Source organism: Arachis duranensis, chromosome 10, assembly GCF_000817695.3.
Source record: "Arachis duranensis cultivar V14167 chromosome 10, aradu.V14167.gnm2.J7QH, whole genome shotgun sequence".
Taxonomy (NCBI): domain Eukaryota; kingdom Viridiplantae; phylum Streptophyta; class Magnoliopsida; order Fabales; family Fabaceae; genus Arachis; species Arachis duranensis.
The window spans coordinates 18932456-18951207 of NC_029781.3; the positions used below are offsets into that span (position 1 = coordinate 18932456).

Genomic DNA, 18752 nt, shown 5'->3' on the forward strand with positions numbered 1-18752 from the left:
TTGCACACACACGCCTGGCTTCCTCACTCCAAGCCCAGCGGCCAACTCTCCTTGCAAGGACAAATTGTGCCAACACCCAAATTTAAAGATGCAAGCCCAGCATTCCTAAGCTCAACTCCCAGGATGTAACAATTAATAAGGTCCAAATTCAGTTATCAAATTATTAAAAGTCTTAATCACATCCAAGAATTGAAGATTCAAGAGATTAGTTATCATTAATTCTTTCTAGAAAGATAAAGATTTGGTTGTTAAGATTTGTTTATAGAATAGATTTGAATTATGTTGATTTGAATTCAAATAGTTAGTTATCTTATCATTACTCGAGATAAGATTAGGATTAGTTTGGAATTTGAATTTTAGATAAGATTTAGGATACAAATAAGTGAACCTTGTTCATAGAGAGGAGTAATCGGATCACACACCTTTCTCCCCATTAGGATTACTTTCTAATCACACACCTTTCTCCCCATTAGGATTACTTTCTTCTTTATCATGAGTCACTAAACCTCCTCTGTTAAAGGTTAGAAGCTCTGTTTGATTTTAGGATTAATAATGTAAGTGTTTTCTTTATTTTAACTCATACTTCTTTCCTTTTTTCATGATTGAGTTCGTCAATAATGGTTAGAACTATTGAGAAATATTCTATTCTATCTTGGTTTCTAATCTTATATCTGAAAAAATTAATTTCGAAATTAGCTTAAAACTCATCCTATAATCTTCAATTATCTAGAGATAGCTCGAATAAGTAACATATAACTCGGCTAGTGATAGTTCTTAAGGATTGTGTGGCTTAAAAATTGAAACCGTTCTTCATCTCTTCTCTCGATTAGTTGACCGAGGAATTAATGATTAATTGGGTTTAGAGAAATTAAATCATCAAGGGATTGGGGTTCTTCCAAGAATAAGAAAGCACAAGCATTGTTCTTCCAAGAATCAAACATCTTCGAAACCTTGAACATTCTCATCTATTGAATCTCTTCCAATTTCAAGTATTCTCCCAAGTCTTTTCTTTTGTTTCTTCTTTTCTTCAAGATCCACAATCCAAAATCTAAGATTTGATTGATCTAATTAGATATTTAATTAGACGTTGCTTGCATCAATCCGTCGTGGAAACGATGTCCACTTACCATGGTATTACTCGAACAATTCGGTACACTTGCCGGTATCCATGAACATTAACTTTTGCTCATCATTGGTACCTTCACTTCCAGGATTGTTTTGTATGTATCATCATCGGCTATTGTGAAGGCAGAGATATGTAAGTACTGGTTCATGTCAACTTCCTAAGGAACTATGAACATTTATGCAGACACTTATCTTTCAATTGTTAATAATGCAATCTTTCTTTGGTTTCTTTGTTGTGACAGGCTGAAGCTATAAAAAGTCTAATGGTATTCATTTTTCTGAAGAGGTTGGTTACTCGTTGTGACTTCTTTTACTTACAAGCCTGGTGCATGGTTGGAACTTAATGTTTAACACATTCTTGTCATCTTCGGCATACAGAAGCTTTGTAAGTGGCTTGTTCAACTGCTGATGGCACTTGATTACTTGCATACAAATCATATCTGCACTGTGATGTCAAGGTGAATGATGAATAGTATAAGTTCAGTCACACTACTAGTTATATGAAATCATTGATGCAAATTATGATGATTCCAGACATGGTAGATGGATAAGGCCATTTAATCATAAATAGAGAGGTAAATCTAAATAGTTACACTAATGTTTGATCAATCTCTCTCTTACTGTTGTTCATATATTATTACAAAGCAAATCACTGAAATATGTTTCATCAAAAGGTTATTGTGGCAGCAGCAGAAAGGAGGAACAATAGGCGTGCATTACAAGACATTGGTAATCTTGTGGCTAAGCAAGCAGAACAAAATGTGACAAAGCGCAACACAAGGTAATAATCCAATTTGTTCTTCAGTATTTTTTTACACCATAAGGCTTCTCTTTTATGCTACAGATTCAGAGTATTCTACTTAAATTAAAAGTTCAAATTGTTTTCTCTTGTAGAAAGTTTTATGCTAATAATCAAGCTGCAGTAGAGAAGAACAAGGTACTTATTAACTCTCTATCATTCTGTTTTTTTTTTTTTTTGTTATTTTCTTGGTTGGGTTCTAAAAATCGATGTCTCTTATTGTACAGAAATCAAGCACTGAACTTGCGAATGGAGCAGGAGTGGTTCCAGCTAATGGGGGTTGGCGTGAGGAACTTCATTGCTACAACAAAGTTAGAAGCAGCTAAGAAGCCACCAACAGAACATGAAGTCATTGTCATCAGCTCAGATGATGAATCCGAGAAAGAAAAGAAGAGGAAGCCAGAAGCCGCTAGAGGAAGAAAGATAAAGGAAGGGGTAACCAGGGAAAATGCTAAGGACTTCAGTTCAGTCCTCTCGACTAGAAGCAAGGTGATGAACAACTTTTTTTTCTTTCTTCTTTTTTTCTACCTTCTGTTTTGCATCAATGTCATTGTGGTTTCTTATACCATAAAGAATTAGTTAATCTCAGGCTGCTTCTGGACTCTCTTATATGCCCAAGAAAGTGGTGAACATTGTTGCAACTGACATGGACAATGAATTGGCAGTAGTGGAGTACATTGATGACATAAACAAGTTCTACAGACTCACTAAAGTACTCCAATTGTTTTTGCTTTTACTCTTTCTCTAATTCCATTCCTTTATAAAACAATGCACCTTTTTGCCTAAGGCATATATAATTTTGCTCTGTCTTTAATTTCTTTAATTTTGTCCTGATTTATATTCATGTGTTTTTGCTTTCCTTAAATTTCATTCCTATGTATTTTTGTTAACCTAATGTATATATGTGACTTTGATGACACATGATGATGGTCGTGTGCATGAATATATGGGTTCACAACCTGATATAAACGCCAAGATGAGATGAATCCTTGTGGATTTGGGAGGAAGTGTGTCACGTATTCAGATTGATAATGAAGACTATGATGATGATGAGGTTGAAGATGACCCTGAGTATTATAGTAAACATTTTTAGTATAGTTGAACAATACATTGGGATTATATCAATACACTTGTGTTTATGTTTTGAATTGACTTGTTTGTTTATAGTACTTTTCTTCTGGTTTGATAATATGATGAACTTGTTTATTTTTTGAAATACTATGAATGTTCTAATATAAGTTAGATGAAAATTTGTTTTGATTAAATTTATATTTATTTTATATGAAAATAGGTTTATTTTGCAACAAAAAAATTGAAAAAAATTCTACTTTACTTTACTGACGGATTTACAGACAGAAAATCTATTTGTATGCAAAATTAAAAAAATATTTTCTAGGTTTTAATTACCGATAGAAAATCTGTTAAAAAATTTGACACTAGTTACCGACAGAAAATTTATCGAAAAATCTGACATTTTTAGTGAAATGAATGAGACGATTACCAAAGAAAAATGTCGGTAACAGAAAAAAATATGTCGGTAAATTACTGACAAAAAAATTTGTCGGTAAATAATTTATGATGAGGCTTTTATCTATGGACAAAATTCATCAATAATTCCGTCGGTAACTAAAAATCCGTTTGTAAACTAATGTTTTAGTAGTGTTTTTTCTATAGTGTAAACTAATGTTGGCTGGACCTTACAATTTTCCTCCATCCATTGAAAAAAAACCTTGGTGCAATCATTTGGGATGCATGTCAATCAAGTTGACACAAAATTAAATCGAGCCGATGAGGAAGTTCCTCGACCGGTTCAATGACAAATGTTTAGAGATTGATGGCCTAACAGACTTGGTGGCGGGCCTGTCCCTGACTAATAGTTTGCTGAACGAGGATTTCAGGAAACACCTAACCACCAAACCCGATTGGACCATGCAGGAGATCCAAAATGCGACGAAGGAATATATCAATGAAGAAGAAGTCAGCCAAGTGGTGGTTGCCAACAAACAGCAGCCACACAACTAGCCAACTCATCAAGCTAGCTACACGGAAAAGCCAACAGAGGCCCCAAAGAAAGGAACGTCTGAGAAACTATTTAAACAATTTCCTTGGGTGGATAAATTCACTAAATACACCCCCTCACGACACCCATCATTAAGGTCTACCAGTAGATCATGGAGAAAGGTATACTGGCCAAGCCAAGGTAGTCCAAGGGCCGAATGGGGGGAACAAAAGCTTGTATTGCGATTACCACAAAGGCTTCAAACTATGAAGCCGAGGCAAGGGCTCCCCGAGAACACGGAGACTGCTCCAACAATTGTGATAAACTTAGTGATTGGAAGAGATGTACCACCTAAATCAAAGTCAGCGGCAAAGAAAGACACTAAGGTGCTAGCTATGTCATCGGGGAGCCCCAAAGTCCCTTCTGAGGAGCTCCCCAAAATATCTTTCATCCCGGAAGACCGTTGGTGCGATGACCACCCCGAGGACCCGCCAATGGTAATCACGGCGAGGATCGGGACAGGTTTGGTCAAGCAAATTTTAGTGGACATAGGGACTGACTCAAACATCATGTTCCGGAATGTATTTGATGTCGTGGGGCTCAAGGAGAGTGACCTCAAAAGCCACCGTCACGGGGTCATAGGATTGGGAGACAATTACATCAAGCCCAACGGATCAGTTGCTCTCCCGATCTACGTTGGTTCCGGGGGAAGCAGGATGTCGGCGATAATGGAGTTCATGGTCCTGATAGGCTCCACGGCGTACATCGTCATCTTAGGTAGGAGAACAATTAATAAGATATCGGCCATCATCTGCACGAAGCTCCTCACGATGAAGTTTGTGATGGATAATGAATCTGTTGGGATGATCTGAGGAGACCTGGAGACGGAGGTTGCTTGTGATAACGGCAGTCTACCACTTAGAAAGAAATGAAAGGAAGCAGGCGGGGTATTCCTGGCAGATTTGGATGCAAGGATTGATGAAAAGCTAAATTTTGAGCCTCAAGAAGAGCTAGAGAAATTCCGAGTAAGGGACATAGATGATAAGTTTACATTTGTAAATTGAAACCTTCCCCATGAATTGAAGGAACCTCTCATGGAAGCTATTAGGGAAAATAGAGTCCTCTTTGCTTGGACTCCCACTGACATGCCAGGGGTAGAACCCGACTTTATGTCACACCACTTAGCCGTGAAACCAGAAGCCAAACTAGTTACGCAGCGTAGGAGGAAAATGTCGCTTGAAAGAGACGACGAGGTAGCAACGTAGACGGCTAGCTTGTTGGAAGCCAGTTTCATCAGGAAATTAGACTACTCAATATGGATCTCGAATATGGTGCTTGTAAAGAAGGCAAATAGAAAATGAAGGGGTGCATTGATTACTCAAATCCCAATAAGGCATGTCCCAAAGATTCATTCCCTCTTCCTAACATCAATGCCTTGGTAGACGCGGCAGCGGAATATCATTTTTTGAGCTTCATGGATGCATAATCAGGATACAACCAGATCCTGATGCGCCAAACTGACGAAGATAAAACGGCGTTTATAACGTCGATAGGGACCTATTGCTACAAAGTCATGTCATTTGGGCTAAAGAATGCAGGGGTGATCTACCAGAGATTGATGAACAAAGTCTTTAAAGACCATATTGGTATGTCACTAGAGGTTTATGTGGATGATATATTGGTAAAAATGGCTGAACTGAGTAGTTTGGTAACTGATCTAGAAGTCGTTTTGCCTCACTCCGGAAACACAATATGAGGCTAAACCCCCTAAAGTGTGCATTAGCCATGGAAGTAGGGAAGTTTCTGGGATTTATGAACACACAACAAGGAGAAGAGCCTAACCCAAATAAGTGCGAAGCTGTTCTTTGGATGACAAGTCCTGGTTATGTGAAGGATGTTCAGAGGCTGGAAGGAAAGTTGACGGCTTTGTCTCAATTCCTCGGTGCATCGGCACCAAAGGCGCTACCCTTCTTCAACCTAATGAGGAAGGGGATGGCCTTTAAGTGGACCCCAGATTGTGAAGAAGCTTTCAATCACTTTAAGAAGATCTTGTCGAAACCACCAATACTCAATAAGCCAAAGGAGGGCGAGCTCTATATCTCTATCTTGTAGTGACTAAGGAGGCCATGGCACCTGCCTTGGTTTGGGAGGAAGATAAGCTTCAGCAACCCGTGTACTTCATAAGCAAAGTGCTCCAAAGGGCGGAGTTAAGGTATACTAGGCTGGAAAAGTTAGCTTAAGCTCTGCTGATATCCTCATGGAGGCTGAAGCCATACTTTCAAGGGCACCCAATCACCCTGAGAACCGACCAGGTGGTTCGGTAGATCCTGCAGAAGCCTGACCTGGCGGGGCATATGATAACCTGGGCAATTGAATTGTCTCAGTATGACATCTAGTATGAGCCTTGTCATACGATCAAGGCACAAGTGATGGTTGATTTCTTGGTTGAAGTGACCGGAGATATTCCCGAGGACCCGAACACACGATGGAAACTCCATATTAACGGAGTGTCCAACCAAGCGTTCAAAGGAGCCAGGATCATTTTGGTTTTGGAAAGCTTAGAGGGAATGACCTATGAGAAATCTATCAAGTTTGATTTTCCAGTTTCTAACAACAAAGCAGAGTTTGAGGCCCTTATAGGCGGTTGGTGCGGGAATCGAAATTCTCAATAGCTTAACCGGCAAGTGCACCAGGTTATCTAAGTCATACCTCAGGTGAGTGAGGGTCGATTCCACGAGGATTGTCAAACTGAGTAAGCAATGCTTGTCAAGTTGGACTTAGTTAGGCGAATCAAAAGGAGTTTGGTGAGTTGTAATTTGCATAAACAATAAACAAGTAGATAAAGAAAGCAAATAAGAGTTTGGTGTAAAATAGTATGAGAAAACATTTTAGGCTTTCGAGATGTTTATCTTTCCGGAGTAAAATTTCTTACCAACTATTTTAACAATGCATGATTCATTCTATGGCAAACTGTAAATTTCTAAACCCCAATCTCTTAGTGATTTAGCCTCCACTAACCTTCATTAACCGCCACTCTTGTGGTTATTTAATTTCGATTAGAGGGTTAAGTTAAGAAAACTAGTTAAACACCACAAAAACCCTAATTACCCAAAGCTAACAGGATTTTATGTCACATATCCTAATCAGTTCGTGTAATCAGCAATTCAAGAATAATTTATTTTCAAGCTGTAGTTCAAGCGAGATAACTCTCTCGAGAATCACAAGAGAACTCAAGTAGAAAATGGTCATACTCTTGTTCCACCCAATTCATAAGATTAAGAACGAAAACAATCCTTAGAATTGAATCAAAACATTAATTAAAATAGAAAAGCAATAGTTCTAATCCATAGAAATAAATAGAGCTCATAATCGTAACCAAGAGGTTTAGTTGCTCATGACTTACAGAGAAATAAGGGTTTTGGAAATGTGCAAAAGGAAGAAGAGCCGGATCCTAAGTGATCTTTTTCCTTTTATATTAACCTAATTTGATATGAAAATAAAATAAAATAATAAATCCTAAGACTAAAAGATATTGTTTGTAAATAAAAATTACAAAAAGAAAATAAAATAAAACTAGCACGTGCTCAATCCACTTGAGAGGCTCAAAGAGGGGGTGATCCGGACTGCTGTTGGCGTTTAACGCCAGTTTGGACGTTAAACGCCCCATAGGGGTTGATGGCGTGATGGCTGAGGTCCCCTGCTAGCACTAAACTCTAATTTGGGAATTTAGCGCCCTGGGGGGGGTGCTAACAACTTTCTTCCTTTTTGCTTCAAACTTCGCCAAATTGTTCCGAATTTCACCTGAAATCATAAAAACACCAAAATAACTTAAATTAGAATCCAAAAAGAATTTTTGCACTAAAATCAAGTAAAACTAAATAAAATCTAAATAAAAACAACTAGAAAATGATAGGAAAAAGGGTATAAGATGCTCACGCATCATAACACCAAACTTAAATTGTTACTTGTGCTCAAGCAACCAAAACAATATAGGACCAAGAAGAGAAAATGTATGAACCTTGAGTTGTCATTTAAGCTCAGGTCTAGTTACTGAATGGGGCAAAAGACACTCTAATTCTAAATAGCTTTGGCATCTCACTATCCTTTGAAGCTCAGAATTATTGGTATCCTTTAGAACTAAAACTCGGATGATATTATAGATTTTCTTCTTTAGGCTCCAATTGATTCTTGAACACAACTTTTGTTTTTCCTTGGTGCTTTGCACCTTGGGCCTAGCTATGACTCTAAGTGTTTTGTCTTCCAGCACTTAATTGAGGAACTCCTTGGGTTCAAATTTCTCTTTCTTTTTCTCCCAGAAAGTGGTGCTCAGAGCCTTAGGCATATTCTGTCACAGCAATGGGTTATGATTTTAAGTGTTCAGTCTCAAAGGTTACTTGACACTTTCACACCACAAGCATATGATTAGGGAAAACCACTCTTTTGAGCTTTAGATCAGTTTTGACCCTCCTAACTATTGATGCTCAAAGCCTTGGACCTTTTTTTATTTCTTTTTCTTTATTATTTTCTTTTCATTTTGCTATTTGTTTTGCTTCAAGAATCAATCTGTTTCTTATTTCAGAGACTCAATAATACTTCTCTAAGTTCCTGTTCCTCAAGAACCAAAATACTCAACTCCAATATCAAATATGCACAGTTAATTCATACATTCAGAATAGAGATATTACCACCACATCAAAGTAACTAGAATACGTAATATATACTCAAAATCTCATGCATTATACTACTTTTTCTTTTGATTTTTTGTTTAACCTCAGCAAGTGATACATAAGACATATTTTTAAAATAAACATAAAGTACTAAAACAAATGCTAACTAGAAAGTAAGGAAATCCTACTAGTGATCATGCAAACTTAGAAAAGAAAACAGAAAATAGAATGAATAACTAAAAAACAGACATAAGATAAAAGAAGGGAGAATGAAACTCAACCACCTCAGTGATGGTGGCTACTGCTTCTTCCGGGAAATCCTCTGAAGTGTTTAAGCTCCTCTATGTCATGCCCCTACCTCCTTTGTTCCTCCATCATCTGATGGAGGAGTGTAGCGTGACACTGATGCTCTATCCTCAGCTAATCAACAGATGATGTCAGCTCCCCTATAGATGTAGTCAACTAATCTCAATAATCACGGGGAGGGACGTAAACTCCCTGAGGCATCTCTGGAAGATCCTATGGAGGCGGTGGAATTGGCTCCTACTACGGTCCCTGTCTGAACGATTTAGCGTGCTCCATACCCTTTCTTTGTGATTAGCCTCTCAACTCCAATCAGGGTATCTCCATCAATGCGACCTCCAGCTGCTGCACATAGGTGGTAGATGAGATGAGAAAAAGCCAGTCTCGTAGTGGTGGAGGGCTTGTCCGCTATCCTGTAAAACTCCTGAGGGATCACCTCGTGCACCTCCACCTCATTGCCGAGTATAATACAGTGAATCATCACTGTTCTCTCGACTGTAACCTCAGAACTGTTACTCATAGGGACGATGGAGCGTTCGATGAACTCCAACCATCATCTAGCAACTGGCTTAAGGTCATGTCTACCCATCTGATATGGCTTGCCTTTGGAATCCCTCCTCTACTGAGCTCTAGGAAGGCAGATGTCTTCAAGGACTTGATCTAACTACTGGTCAATATTGACCCTCTGAGTGTATGAATGAGGGTCCTCTCCGAATTGTGGTAACTGTAGCGCCACCCTCACAATCTCCAGGTTGAAATCCATGATATGCCCTTTGACCATAGTGCGCCAATTCTTCGATTCTGGGTTCACGCCTGTAACATGCTTGTATGTCACCCAAGCATTAGCATAAAACTTTTGCACTATTAATACTCCAACTTTAGTCACGGTGTTGACTAGAACTTCCCAACCCCATCTCAGAATCTAGTATAGGATCTTCAAGTACGCCTCCGGCTTCAGATCGAAGCGGACCTCAGGAATCACCTTCTTCTTGTGCACGACCTCATAAAAATGCCCCTCATGTGTCTTAGAGGAGAACCAAGTGAAGTCCCATAGGTTGGAGGTGGGCGCCTTTTCTTTTCTCTTCCTTGAGGAGGATTCTCCGGTCTTGGGTGCCATGGAAATAGTAAAAAATGAAGGACCAAAGTAGAGCGCCCAAAACCAAACTTAAAAGTTTTGCTTATCTCTGAGAAAAATAAAGATAGAAAATAAAAAAAGGAAAAGAAAAATGGATAGGAGGAGAGGAGGTGAAGGCTTCGGCCTTGGCTAAGGGAAAGGGGAAATAAAAAGAAGGGAGTGTGTATGGTGAAGAGGAAGGAAGTAAGGAGATAGTAGTGTGAGGTGTGGTGAAAGTGAATGAAGAGAGGGGTATTTATAGGTGGGAGTGCATTGTGATTTGGTCATGGGTGAAGGGTGGGGGAAAAGTTGAATTTGAATTTGGGTTGTTGGGAAGAGAGATGGATGGGATAGATGAGAGGGGATTGGGTGGAGTGGGAGGTGGGTTGAGAGAATCAAGGGAAGATGGGTGTTGGGATGGATGAATGTGGATGGAAAAGTGGGTGAAAGAGGAGAAAGAATGGATAAAGTTTGAATGTGTTAAAAGTGTTTGGGAGTAGGTTGTAACTAAGGGCTAAAGCCACGCCTCCATTCTCGAAACTCCCCCCTGGGCGTTAAACGCTGGTTCTGGCATTTAACTCCAGATGGGGGACACATTTTTTTTGCTCCCCTCATGGTGCTATATGCCAGAACTGGTGTTTAGCGCCCCCAGCATGTCTCCTCCAGGATGTGCTATTTTTCCGCCTAAGTTTTCCTGTTCCTGTTCTAAGTGCTGTACATGATCACAAATGTTAGAAAAACTAGAAAAACTATGAAAATAAATGAGAAATAAAATGAAAGAAAATCAAACTAAAGTAAGACTGAAATAAAGCAAAATAAACTAAAGGATACCTATGGTTGGGTTGCCTCCCAACAAGCGCTTCTTTACCATCATTAGTTTGACGGGCATCTCCTCTAAGGAGGAGGATCATAGGGGCTCAGATCTTCACCCCTCATTGTGAACTTCTTTCCTGTGCTTTCATAAATTAGCTCAACATGTTCTAGAGACAGGATTATATTCACAGTGTGTGGTATGACTAGACTTCTTGTGAAGACTACTCTCATGCCAGGTGAGAAGTCTTCAGTAGGAATTTTCTTATTCCTCCAGCCTTTGGGTACTTTCTTCTTGGTGCCTCCTCCATCTTTGGTTGGTGGTGAATGCCCAACACCAAACTTAGGTTTGATGTCCGGGGGAACTGTATGGCTTTCAACCAAGTAGGAGGGCTTAAGCACTTAACTATGCATGCTAGTACTTCCTTTGTCAGAGAGTGGTTGAGGTTTAAAAATCTTGAACAACAAATAGTCCTCATGCATCCTTAGGCATAACTCTCCTCTTTCTACATTAATCAGGACTCTTCTAGTAGCTAGGAACAGCCTTTGTAGGATGACGGAGTTATCGGTATCTTCTTACGTATCAAGTATCACAAGTCTAAAGGGAGGTAAAGGTCTTCAACCTTTACTAGGACATTCTCCACCAATCCGTATGCCTGCTTTCGGGCCTTGTCGGCCATTTCTAGTGCAATTCTTGTGGCATGTGCCCCTTGAATCCCCAGCTTCTTCATCACAGAGAGAGGCATCAGATTTATGCTTGAACCAAGGTCACACAGTGCCTTCTCAAATGTGATGGTTCCTATAGTACAGGGAATTAGGAAACTTCCGGGATCATGCATATTCTTGGGTAGCCTTTTTTGGACTAGTGCACTACACTCCTTGGTCAATATCACAGTTTTATCTCCCCTTAAGACCTTCTTTTCAGAGAATGCACTTTTCAAACAGGCCATATAGGGAGGCATCTTCTCCAACACCTTAGCAAAAGGAATATTGATGTGTAGCTTTTTAAAGATTTCCAAGAATTGAGTGAATTTCCCATCCTTGGTCTCCTCTTGCAGTTTCTGAGGGTGTTGTACTTTAGGCTCTTGTGCCACCAATAGGGCGTGCATCAATGCTTTTCTAGCTTCTCCTTGAGCCTTTTCTTCCTTTCATTCCTCAGCAGCATGCATCTCTGTATGCTCAGCCTCCTTGCCCATGGTGAGGGCCTTGCACTTTTCCTTTGGATTCACCTCTGTGTTGCTTGGAAAAGTGTTGGAAGGTCTCTCAGGTACCCTCTTGCTCAACTGACCCACTTGTACCTCCAAGTTCCGAATTCAAGCTCTTATCTCTTGCATAAAGTTGTGAGTGGTCTTGGAAAGTTCAGAGACTATTGTGGCTAAGTCAGAATTGTCTTGTCTCTAAGAGGGTCATTGCTGCTGTTGAGAGGGCTGGAACGTATGGGTGTTAAACCTGTTCTGATTGGATCTGCCCTGGTTGTTAAAGTTTTGTTGGGACCTCTATGGTTGCTCCCTCCACTCAAAGTTAGGGTGATTCCTCTATCTTTGATTAAAGTATTGGTATAGGGATCATTATTGGGATTTCTAGAGGAATTTCCCATGTAATTTACTTGCTAAGTGGTGGGTTGAGCATAGCCACAAGCGTCCTCTTGGGTGAAGCTCCCAGTCATGTCATAGGATGCATCTTGAGTGTTGACAGTTGAAACTTGCATCCCAATCAAGTGTTGAGAGATCATGCTAATCTGTTGGGATATGATCTTGTTCTGAGCCAATATGGCACCCAGTGTGTCCACCTCCAAGACTCCTTTCTTCTGCATTGTCCCAGTATTCACAGGGTTCTTCTCAGAAGTGTATAGATATTGGTTATTAGCAACCATCTCTATAAGCTTATTAGCCTCTTCAGACGTCGTCTTCATATGCAAAGAACCACAAGTAGAGTTGTCCAGTGATATCTTGGCCATCTCAGAGAGGCCATCATAAAAGATATGCAGCCTGGTCTACTCTGGAAAGATATCAGGGGGACACTTCTTGATCATAAGCTTAAATCTCTCCCAGGCCTCATAAAGGGATTCTCCATCTTTCTATCTGAAGGTTTGGACATCCACCCTAAGCTTAGTCAGCTTCTGAGATGGAAAAAATTTGGTCAGAAATCCAGTGACCACCTTGTTCCACGTGTCCAGGCTCTCCTTGGGTTGAGAGTCAAGCCATTGTTTTGCTCTATCTCTAACAGTAAATGGGAAGAGCATGAGCTTGTAAACTTCAAAATTCACTCCATTCATCTTTACAGTATCACAGATCTGCAGAAAATTAGAGATAAATAAATTGGGGTCCTCCTGTGAGAGTCCGTAAAACTGGCAGTTTTATTGCACTAGAGTGATCAACTGTGGCTTCAGCTCAAAATTATTGGCACCAATGGCAGGTACTGAAATACTGCACCCATAAAAGTCAGTAGTGGGGGAAGTGTAAGAGCTCAGAGTCCTCCTTGCATGCTCATTAGCATTCGGATTTTCTCCATTAGGATCCATAATGAGCTCTTTAGCTTCCTTCTCAAAAATCTCCTTGAGGTCCTCTTCGGCTTTGTAAGTCCTAGCTTGTTGCAAATGCCGCCTTAAGGTCCTCTCAGGTTCAAAATCAAACTCAAGAAGGGGTTCCTTGTCCCTGTATCTGCTCATAAACAAACAAGAGACAAAGAAAAGTGGGAGTCTCTATGTCAGAGTATAGAGAACTCCCAGTGAGATATTCATGTAAAAAAAATAAAATAAAGTAAGTAATTAAACTAAAAAATTTTTGAAAATAAAAGTAAAAGAGTAACTTATAAATTTCGAAAATTAAAAAGCAAAAGACTCTAAAAATTTAGAAATTGAAAAGAAGGTAAAAACACTAATGGGACACCAAACTTAAAATAAAAAATTAAAAGAAAATAAATAGGGCAAAATTCAAAAATAAAGAAAATTAAATAAAATAAGAAATCAAAAATTAAAAAGAAAAAGTAAATAAACAAAACTAATAAAAATACCTAATCTAAGTAATATGGCAACTAGTAGTTGTCAATCACAAACAATCCCCAGCAACGGCGCCACAAAACTTGGTGCAGCAGTTCGAAATTCCCAATAGCTTAACCGGCAAGTGCACCAGGTCATCCAAGTAATACCTCAGGTGAGTAAGGGTCGATCCCATGAGGATTGTCGGACTGAGCAAGCAATGGTTGTCAAGTTGGACTTAGTTAGGGGAAACAAAAGGGGTTTGGTGAGTTGTGATTCGCATAAACAATAAACAAGTAAATAAAGAAAGCAAATAAGAGTTTGGTGTAAAACAGTATGAGATAACAATCAAGGCTTCGGAGATGTTTATCTTTCCGGAGTAAAATTTCTTACAAACTATTTTAACAATGCATAATTCATTCTATGGAAAACTATAAATGTCTAAACCATAATCTCTTAGTGATTTAGCCTCCTCTAACATTCATTAACCGTCACTCTTGTGGTCACTTAATTCTGATTAGAAGGTTAAGTTCAGAAAACTAGTTTAACGCCACAAAAACCCTAATTGCCCAAAGCTAACAGGACTTTATGTCACATATCCTAATCAGTTCATGTAATTAGCAATTCAGGAGGAATTTGTTTTCAAGCGAGATAAATCTCCCGAGAATCACAAGAACTCAAGTAGAAAAGGGTCATACTCTCGTTCCACCCAATTCATAAGATTAAGAATGAAAACAATCCTTAGAATTGAATTAAAACTTTAATTAAAATAGAAAAGCAATAGTTCTAATCCATAAAAATAAGCAGAGCCCCTAACCGTAACCAAGAGGTTTAGTTGCTCATGACTTACAGAGAAACTAGGGTTCTGAAAACGTGCAAAAGGAAGAAGAGCCGGATCCTAAGTGATCTTTTTCCTTTTATATCAACCTAATTTGATATGGAAATAAAACAAAATAATAAATCCTAAGACTAAAAGATATTGTTTGTAAATAAAAAATTACAAAAAAAATAAAAAATTAATAAGTGCTAAATCTACTTGAGCGGCCCAAAGAGGGGGTGATCCGGACTGCTGTTGGCGTTTAACGCCAGTTTGGATGTTAAACGCCCCATAGAGGTTGATGGCATATTGGCTAAGGTCCCCTTCTGGCGCTAAATGCCAGCTTGAACGTTTAGCGCCCAGGGGGGGTGCTAACAGCTTTCTTCCTTTTTGCTCCAAACTCCGTCAAATTGCTCCGAATTTCACCTAAAATCGTAAAAACACTAAAACAACTCAAAGTAGCATCCAACAAGGATTTTTGCACTAAAATCAAGTAAAACTAAATAAAATCTAAATAAAATTAACTAGAAAATGATAGAAAAATGGCTATAAGATGCTCATGCATCAGCGGCTTAACTTTAGCCAAAGAGGTTGGAGTGACAAAGCTCGAGGTCAACAACGACTCTCAGGTCATGACCTCGCAAGTGAACAGGGCCTACCAAGCCAGGGACCCATTGTTGTAAAAGTATTTGGTGAAATTAAAGCAATTGTGTAAGGATTTGATTGAGGTAGTGGTCCAGCATGTTACAAGGGAGAGAAATGTCAGAGCAGACCTTTTGTCAAAACTAGCGAGCACCAACTTTGAAGTGGGAAACCGATCTCCTATCCAGGGCTTGGCAAAGGAGCCATCGGTGACCCTCTGTCTGACCCAAGTTCCGAACCTCCCTCTTGGATCAGCCCGATCCAATGTTTCCTCGAAGAAGGAATGCTCCCTGGAAATGAAAAGGATCTTAAAGCAATAAGAAGAGAGGCGGCAAAGTATGCAGTAATATAGGGACAACTGTACAAGAGAGGACTTAATCAACCCCTGCTGATATGCTTACACCCCGACCGAATGGACTACGTCCTAAGCGAAGTCTATGAAGGATGTTGCGGCCATCACGTTAGGGAAAAGCCTTGCCCCAGAAGCTCGTTAGAGCTGGATACTATTGGCCTTCTATGATGACGGACGCTTGGGAGTTCGTGAAAAAGTGCAGGAAGTGCCAAGAAAACGCAAATTTCCACAAGGCACTGGCAGAAGAGCTAAATTTCATGCTGGCCTCCCGGCCTTTCTCCCAGTGGGGAGTCGACCTCTTGGGCCCATTCCCGGTGGCCCCATGGCAAGTCAAGTACCTCATTGTAGCTATTGATGCGTGAGCATCTTGTCTATCTTTTCCTAGTGAATTTGCATCTAAATTGTTGAGTTTAATTTAGAATTAATTATATTTTAGCCACTGTGGATGCTATTTTGAGTTTTGTGCAATTTATTTATTTTAGGTAGCATTCGGAGGGATTTGATGAAGTTTCTGCAGAGAAAAAGAAGAAACCAAAGATATGACCAGCGAAGACCGACGCAGACGCATGGCTCACGCGACTGCGCGGAATGGAGAAATCGCAATGAACGCAATCGCGTGCCTGACGCGAACGCGTGGACTGGAATATGCACAAATGACGCGAACGCGTGGACGATGCGAACGCGTCACATGCGTGATCTGCAATAATTCAAAAAATGCTGGTTACGAAATTTGGGCTATTTTGACCCACTTTCCAGCCCAGAAAACACATATTAGAAGCTGCAGAATGGACAAATCAAGTGGTCCCCAACCATCAACTGAAGATCTGTTAATTAATTTGAATTTCAATTCAAATCTTATCTTTTAGGAAAAGATATTATTTTTAATTTTTGATTTTAAACCTATTAGGATTAGTAATAAATAGAAACTCTGTACATTTAGACAGGGACGAGATTGTTACCAGAACCCTTATTTTTCTTCTCTGAACCCTGAGCAACTAATCCTTCATTGTTAAGGTTAGGAGCTCTGTCTATTTGTATGGATTTATTCGTTTGATCTTTCTAATTTAATTCATGTCTTGATTTATATTTCAATAATTATTTTCGCTCTTTATTTTATGAATTTGGGTGGAACGCCTCTAATTGGAATTAATTGACCAAGGAATTGGCAATTAATGAATTTTAGAGGAGACTAGGAAGGTCTAAGAAATTAGGGCCTAGTCACATATAGTTTGCCATGAAATTATATCTTGCATAATTAAATTAGTTAGTGATAAAAATAAATCTGGAAAATAGATAAATCTGAAACCTTAACTGCTTTCTCAACATTTTATTCCCAACTCATTTAATCGTCTATCATTTTGATATTCTAAGTTCGAACTTAAACCTTTTGAACATCTCAAAACCAATTTTTGCTTGCCTAACTAAGCCGATCAATCAATCATTGTTGCTTGATCCATCAATCCTCGTGGGATCGACCCTTACTCACGTAAGGTATTACTTGGTACGACGCAGTGCACTTGCCGGTAAGTAGTGTGGGTTGTAAAAAAATCACACCAAGTTTTTGGCGCCGTTGCCGGGGATTGATAGTGATTAACAACTATTAGTTGTTTGATTGCTTAGATTAGGCGTTTTAGTTTTAATTTTTATTTAAATATTGTTTTATTATTTTTCCAAAAAAAAAACTCTTTTTTTACGTTAATATTTTTTTCTTTTTACACTTCTTTCTTTTTTCTTTCGTTCCCCCTCCCCTGTCACGTTTTCCTTCTTTCTTTTCTTTTTTTCCTTTTATTAAATAAAATAAAAAATAAAATAAAATAAAATTTCAAAAGAATTTTTTAATAAATAAATAACACCAATATTTTACTTAATTTCTGAAATTAAGTTTGGTGTTACCTATTTATTACTTTTTTTCTATTTATTTATTTATTTTATTTAGTATTTTTTTTATTTATCTCTTTACACAGGTTACCTCACTGGGAATTCTCTGCACTCTGACGTAGAGATTCCCATTCTTTCTTGTTTTCTGTTTGTTTATGCACAGGAACAGAGACAAAGAACATCTCTTAGACTTTGATCCTGAACCTGAAAGAACTTTCAGGTGACTTTTACAACAGACAAAATTGTACAAGGCTGCAAAATCCACTATGAATGCTAACAATGCTGATAATCCCAATGCGGCAAACCCGAATGGAAATGAGCAACAAAGGAGAGTGCTTGGCTCCTACTCTTCTCCTACCGCAGATCTTTATGGAACAAGCATCGTGGTGCCTCCTATTACTGCGAACAACTTTGAGTTGAAGCCTCAACTGGTCACCCTGGTGCAACAGAACTGCCAGTATCATGGTCTTCCCCATGAAGACCCAAATCAATTCATTCCAATTTTTTTGCAGATTTGTGATACTGTGAAGACAAACGGAGTGAACCCAGATGTGTACAAACTAATGCTCTTCCCGTTTGCTCTGAGGGATGGAGCAAAACTATGGATAGATTCTCAACCCAAGGACAGTTTGGATACTTGGAACAAGGTGGTTACTGAGTTTCTCACAAAATTATTCCCACCAAAGAAGCTGACTAAGCTTAGGATGGAGGTACAGACCTTCAGATAGAAGGATGGTGAGACTCTGTATGAAGCTTGGAAGAGATACAAGCTACTGACTAGGCAATGCCCTCCAGACATGTTCTCCAAATGGACACAAATAGACATATTTTATGAAGGCTTAGGTGATATGTCCAAAATGTGCTTAGATAATTCTACAGGAGGTTCATTGAACAAGAAGAAGACACTGGAGGAGACTATTGAGCTTATTGAATTGGTTGCTAGCAACCAATATTTATACTTCTCTAACAGAAATCCTGTGAACTTTGAAACCCCTCAAAAGAGAGGCATGTTGGAAGTAGATGCTATTAATGCTCTTCTTGCTCAGAACAAGCTGATGTCTCAGCAAATAAATCTACTTACTCAACAGATGGGTGGCATGCAAGTCTCAGCTATCAACACCCAAAATCCACCACAGGAAGTCTCCTATGACATGGCAGGTAATTTTGTGCAAAATGATAATTATGATTGTGCTTAACCTTCTTTTGAACAGGTGAATTACATGGGGAGTGGTCCTAGGAATCCCAACAATGACCCATATTCTAAGACAT

At 39.1% G+C, this 18752-nt stretch overlaps 2 protein-coding genes and 1 non-coding gene across 4 annotated transcripts; 2 read left to right on the forward strand and 1 right to left on the reverse strand.

Annotated features, from left to right (window-relative positions):
- Window positions 1–1642: 1642 nt before the first annotated feature.
- On the forward strand, window positions 1643–2685 carry LOC127742400 (G2/mitotic-specific cyclin S13-6-like). Of its 2 annotated transcripts, XM_052254963.1 has the most exons (5): window positions 1643–1700; window positions 1800–1906; window positions 2020–2062; window positions 2160–2413; window positions 2514–2685. In XM_052254963.1, the coding sequence occupies exons 4-5, from the start codon at window positions 2174–2176 to the stop codon at window positions 2670–2672; spliced, it is 399 nt and encodes a 132-aa protein (XP_052110923.1). In that variant the 5' UTR covers window positions 1643–1700; window positions 1800–1906; window positions 2020–2062; window positions 2160–2173; the 3' UTR covers window positions 2673–2685. The 2 variants fall into 2 exon arrangements, with proteins under 2 accessions (XP_052110923.1, XP_052110924.1); XM_052254964.1 differs by having other exon boundaries at window positions 1658–1906; window positions 2152–2413.
- An 8722-nt stretch (window positions 2686–11407) lies between these two features.
- On the reverse strand, window positions 11408–11926 carry LOC107469387 (uncharacterized). Its single transcript, XM_016088768.1, has one exon. The coding sequence runs from the start codon at window positions 11924–11926 to the stop codon at window positions 11408–11410; it is 519 nt and encodes a 172-aa protein (XP_015944254.1).
- An 894-nt stretch (window positions 11927–12820) lies between these two features.
- On the forward strand, window positions 12821–12927 carry LOC127743307 (small nucleolar RNA R71). Its single transcript, XR_008004701.1, has one exon. It is a non-coding gene; the product is annotated as a small nucleolar RNA R71 (small nucleolar RNA).
- The last annotated feature ends 5825 nt before the right edge of the window (window positions 12928–18752 follow it).

Excerpts from the sequence above, each read along its gene's own strand:
- LOC127742400 (XM_052254963.1), top strand. The coding sequence starts at position 2,174 with ATGGAGCAGGAGTGGTTCCAGCTAATGGGGGTTGGCGTGAGGAACTTC. Across the intron at positions 2,414-2,513 it reads TCCTCTCGACTAGAAGCAAG|GCTGCTTCTGGACTCTCTTA; the intron begins GTGATGAACAAC and ends AGTTAATCTCAG.
- LOC107469387 (XM_016088768.1), bottom strand. The coding sequence starts at position 11,926 with ATGCACGCCCTATTGGTGGCACAAGAGCCTAAAGTACAACACCCTCAG.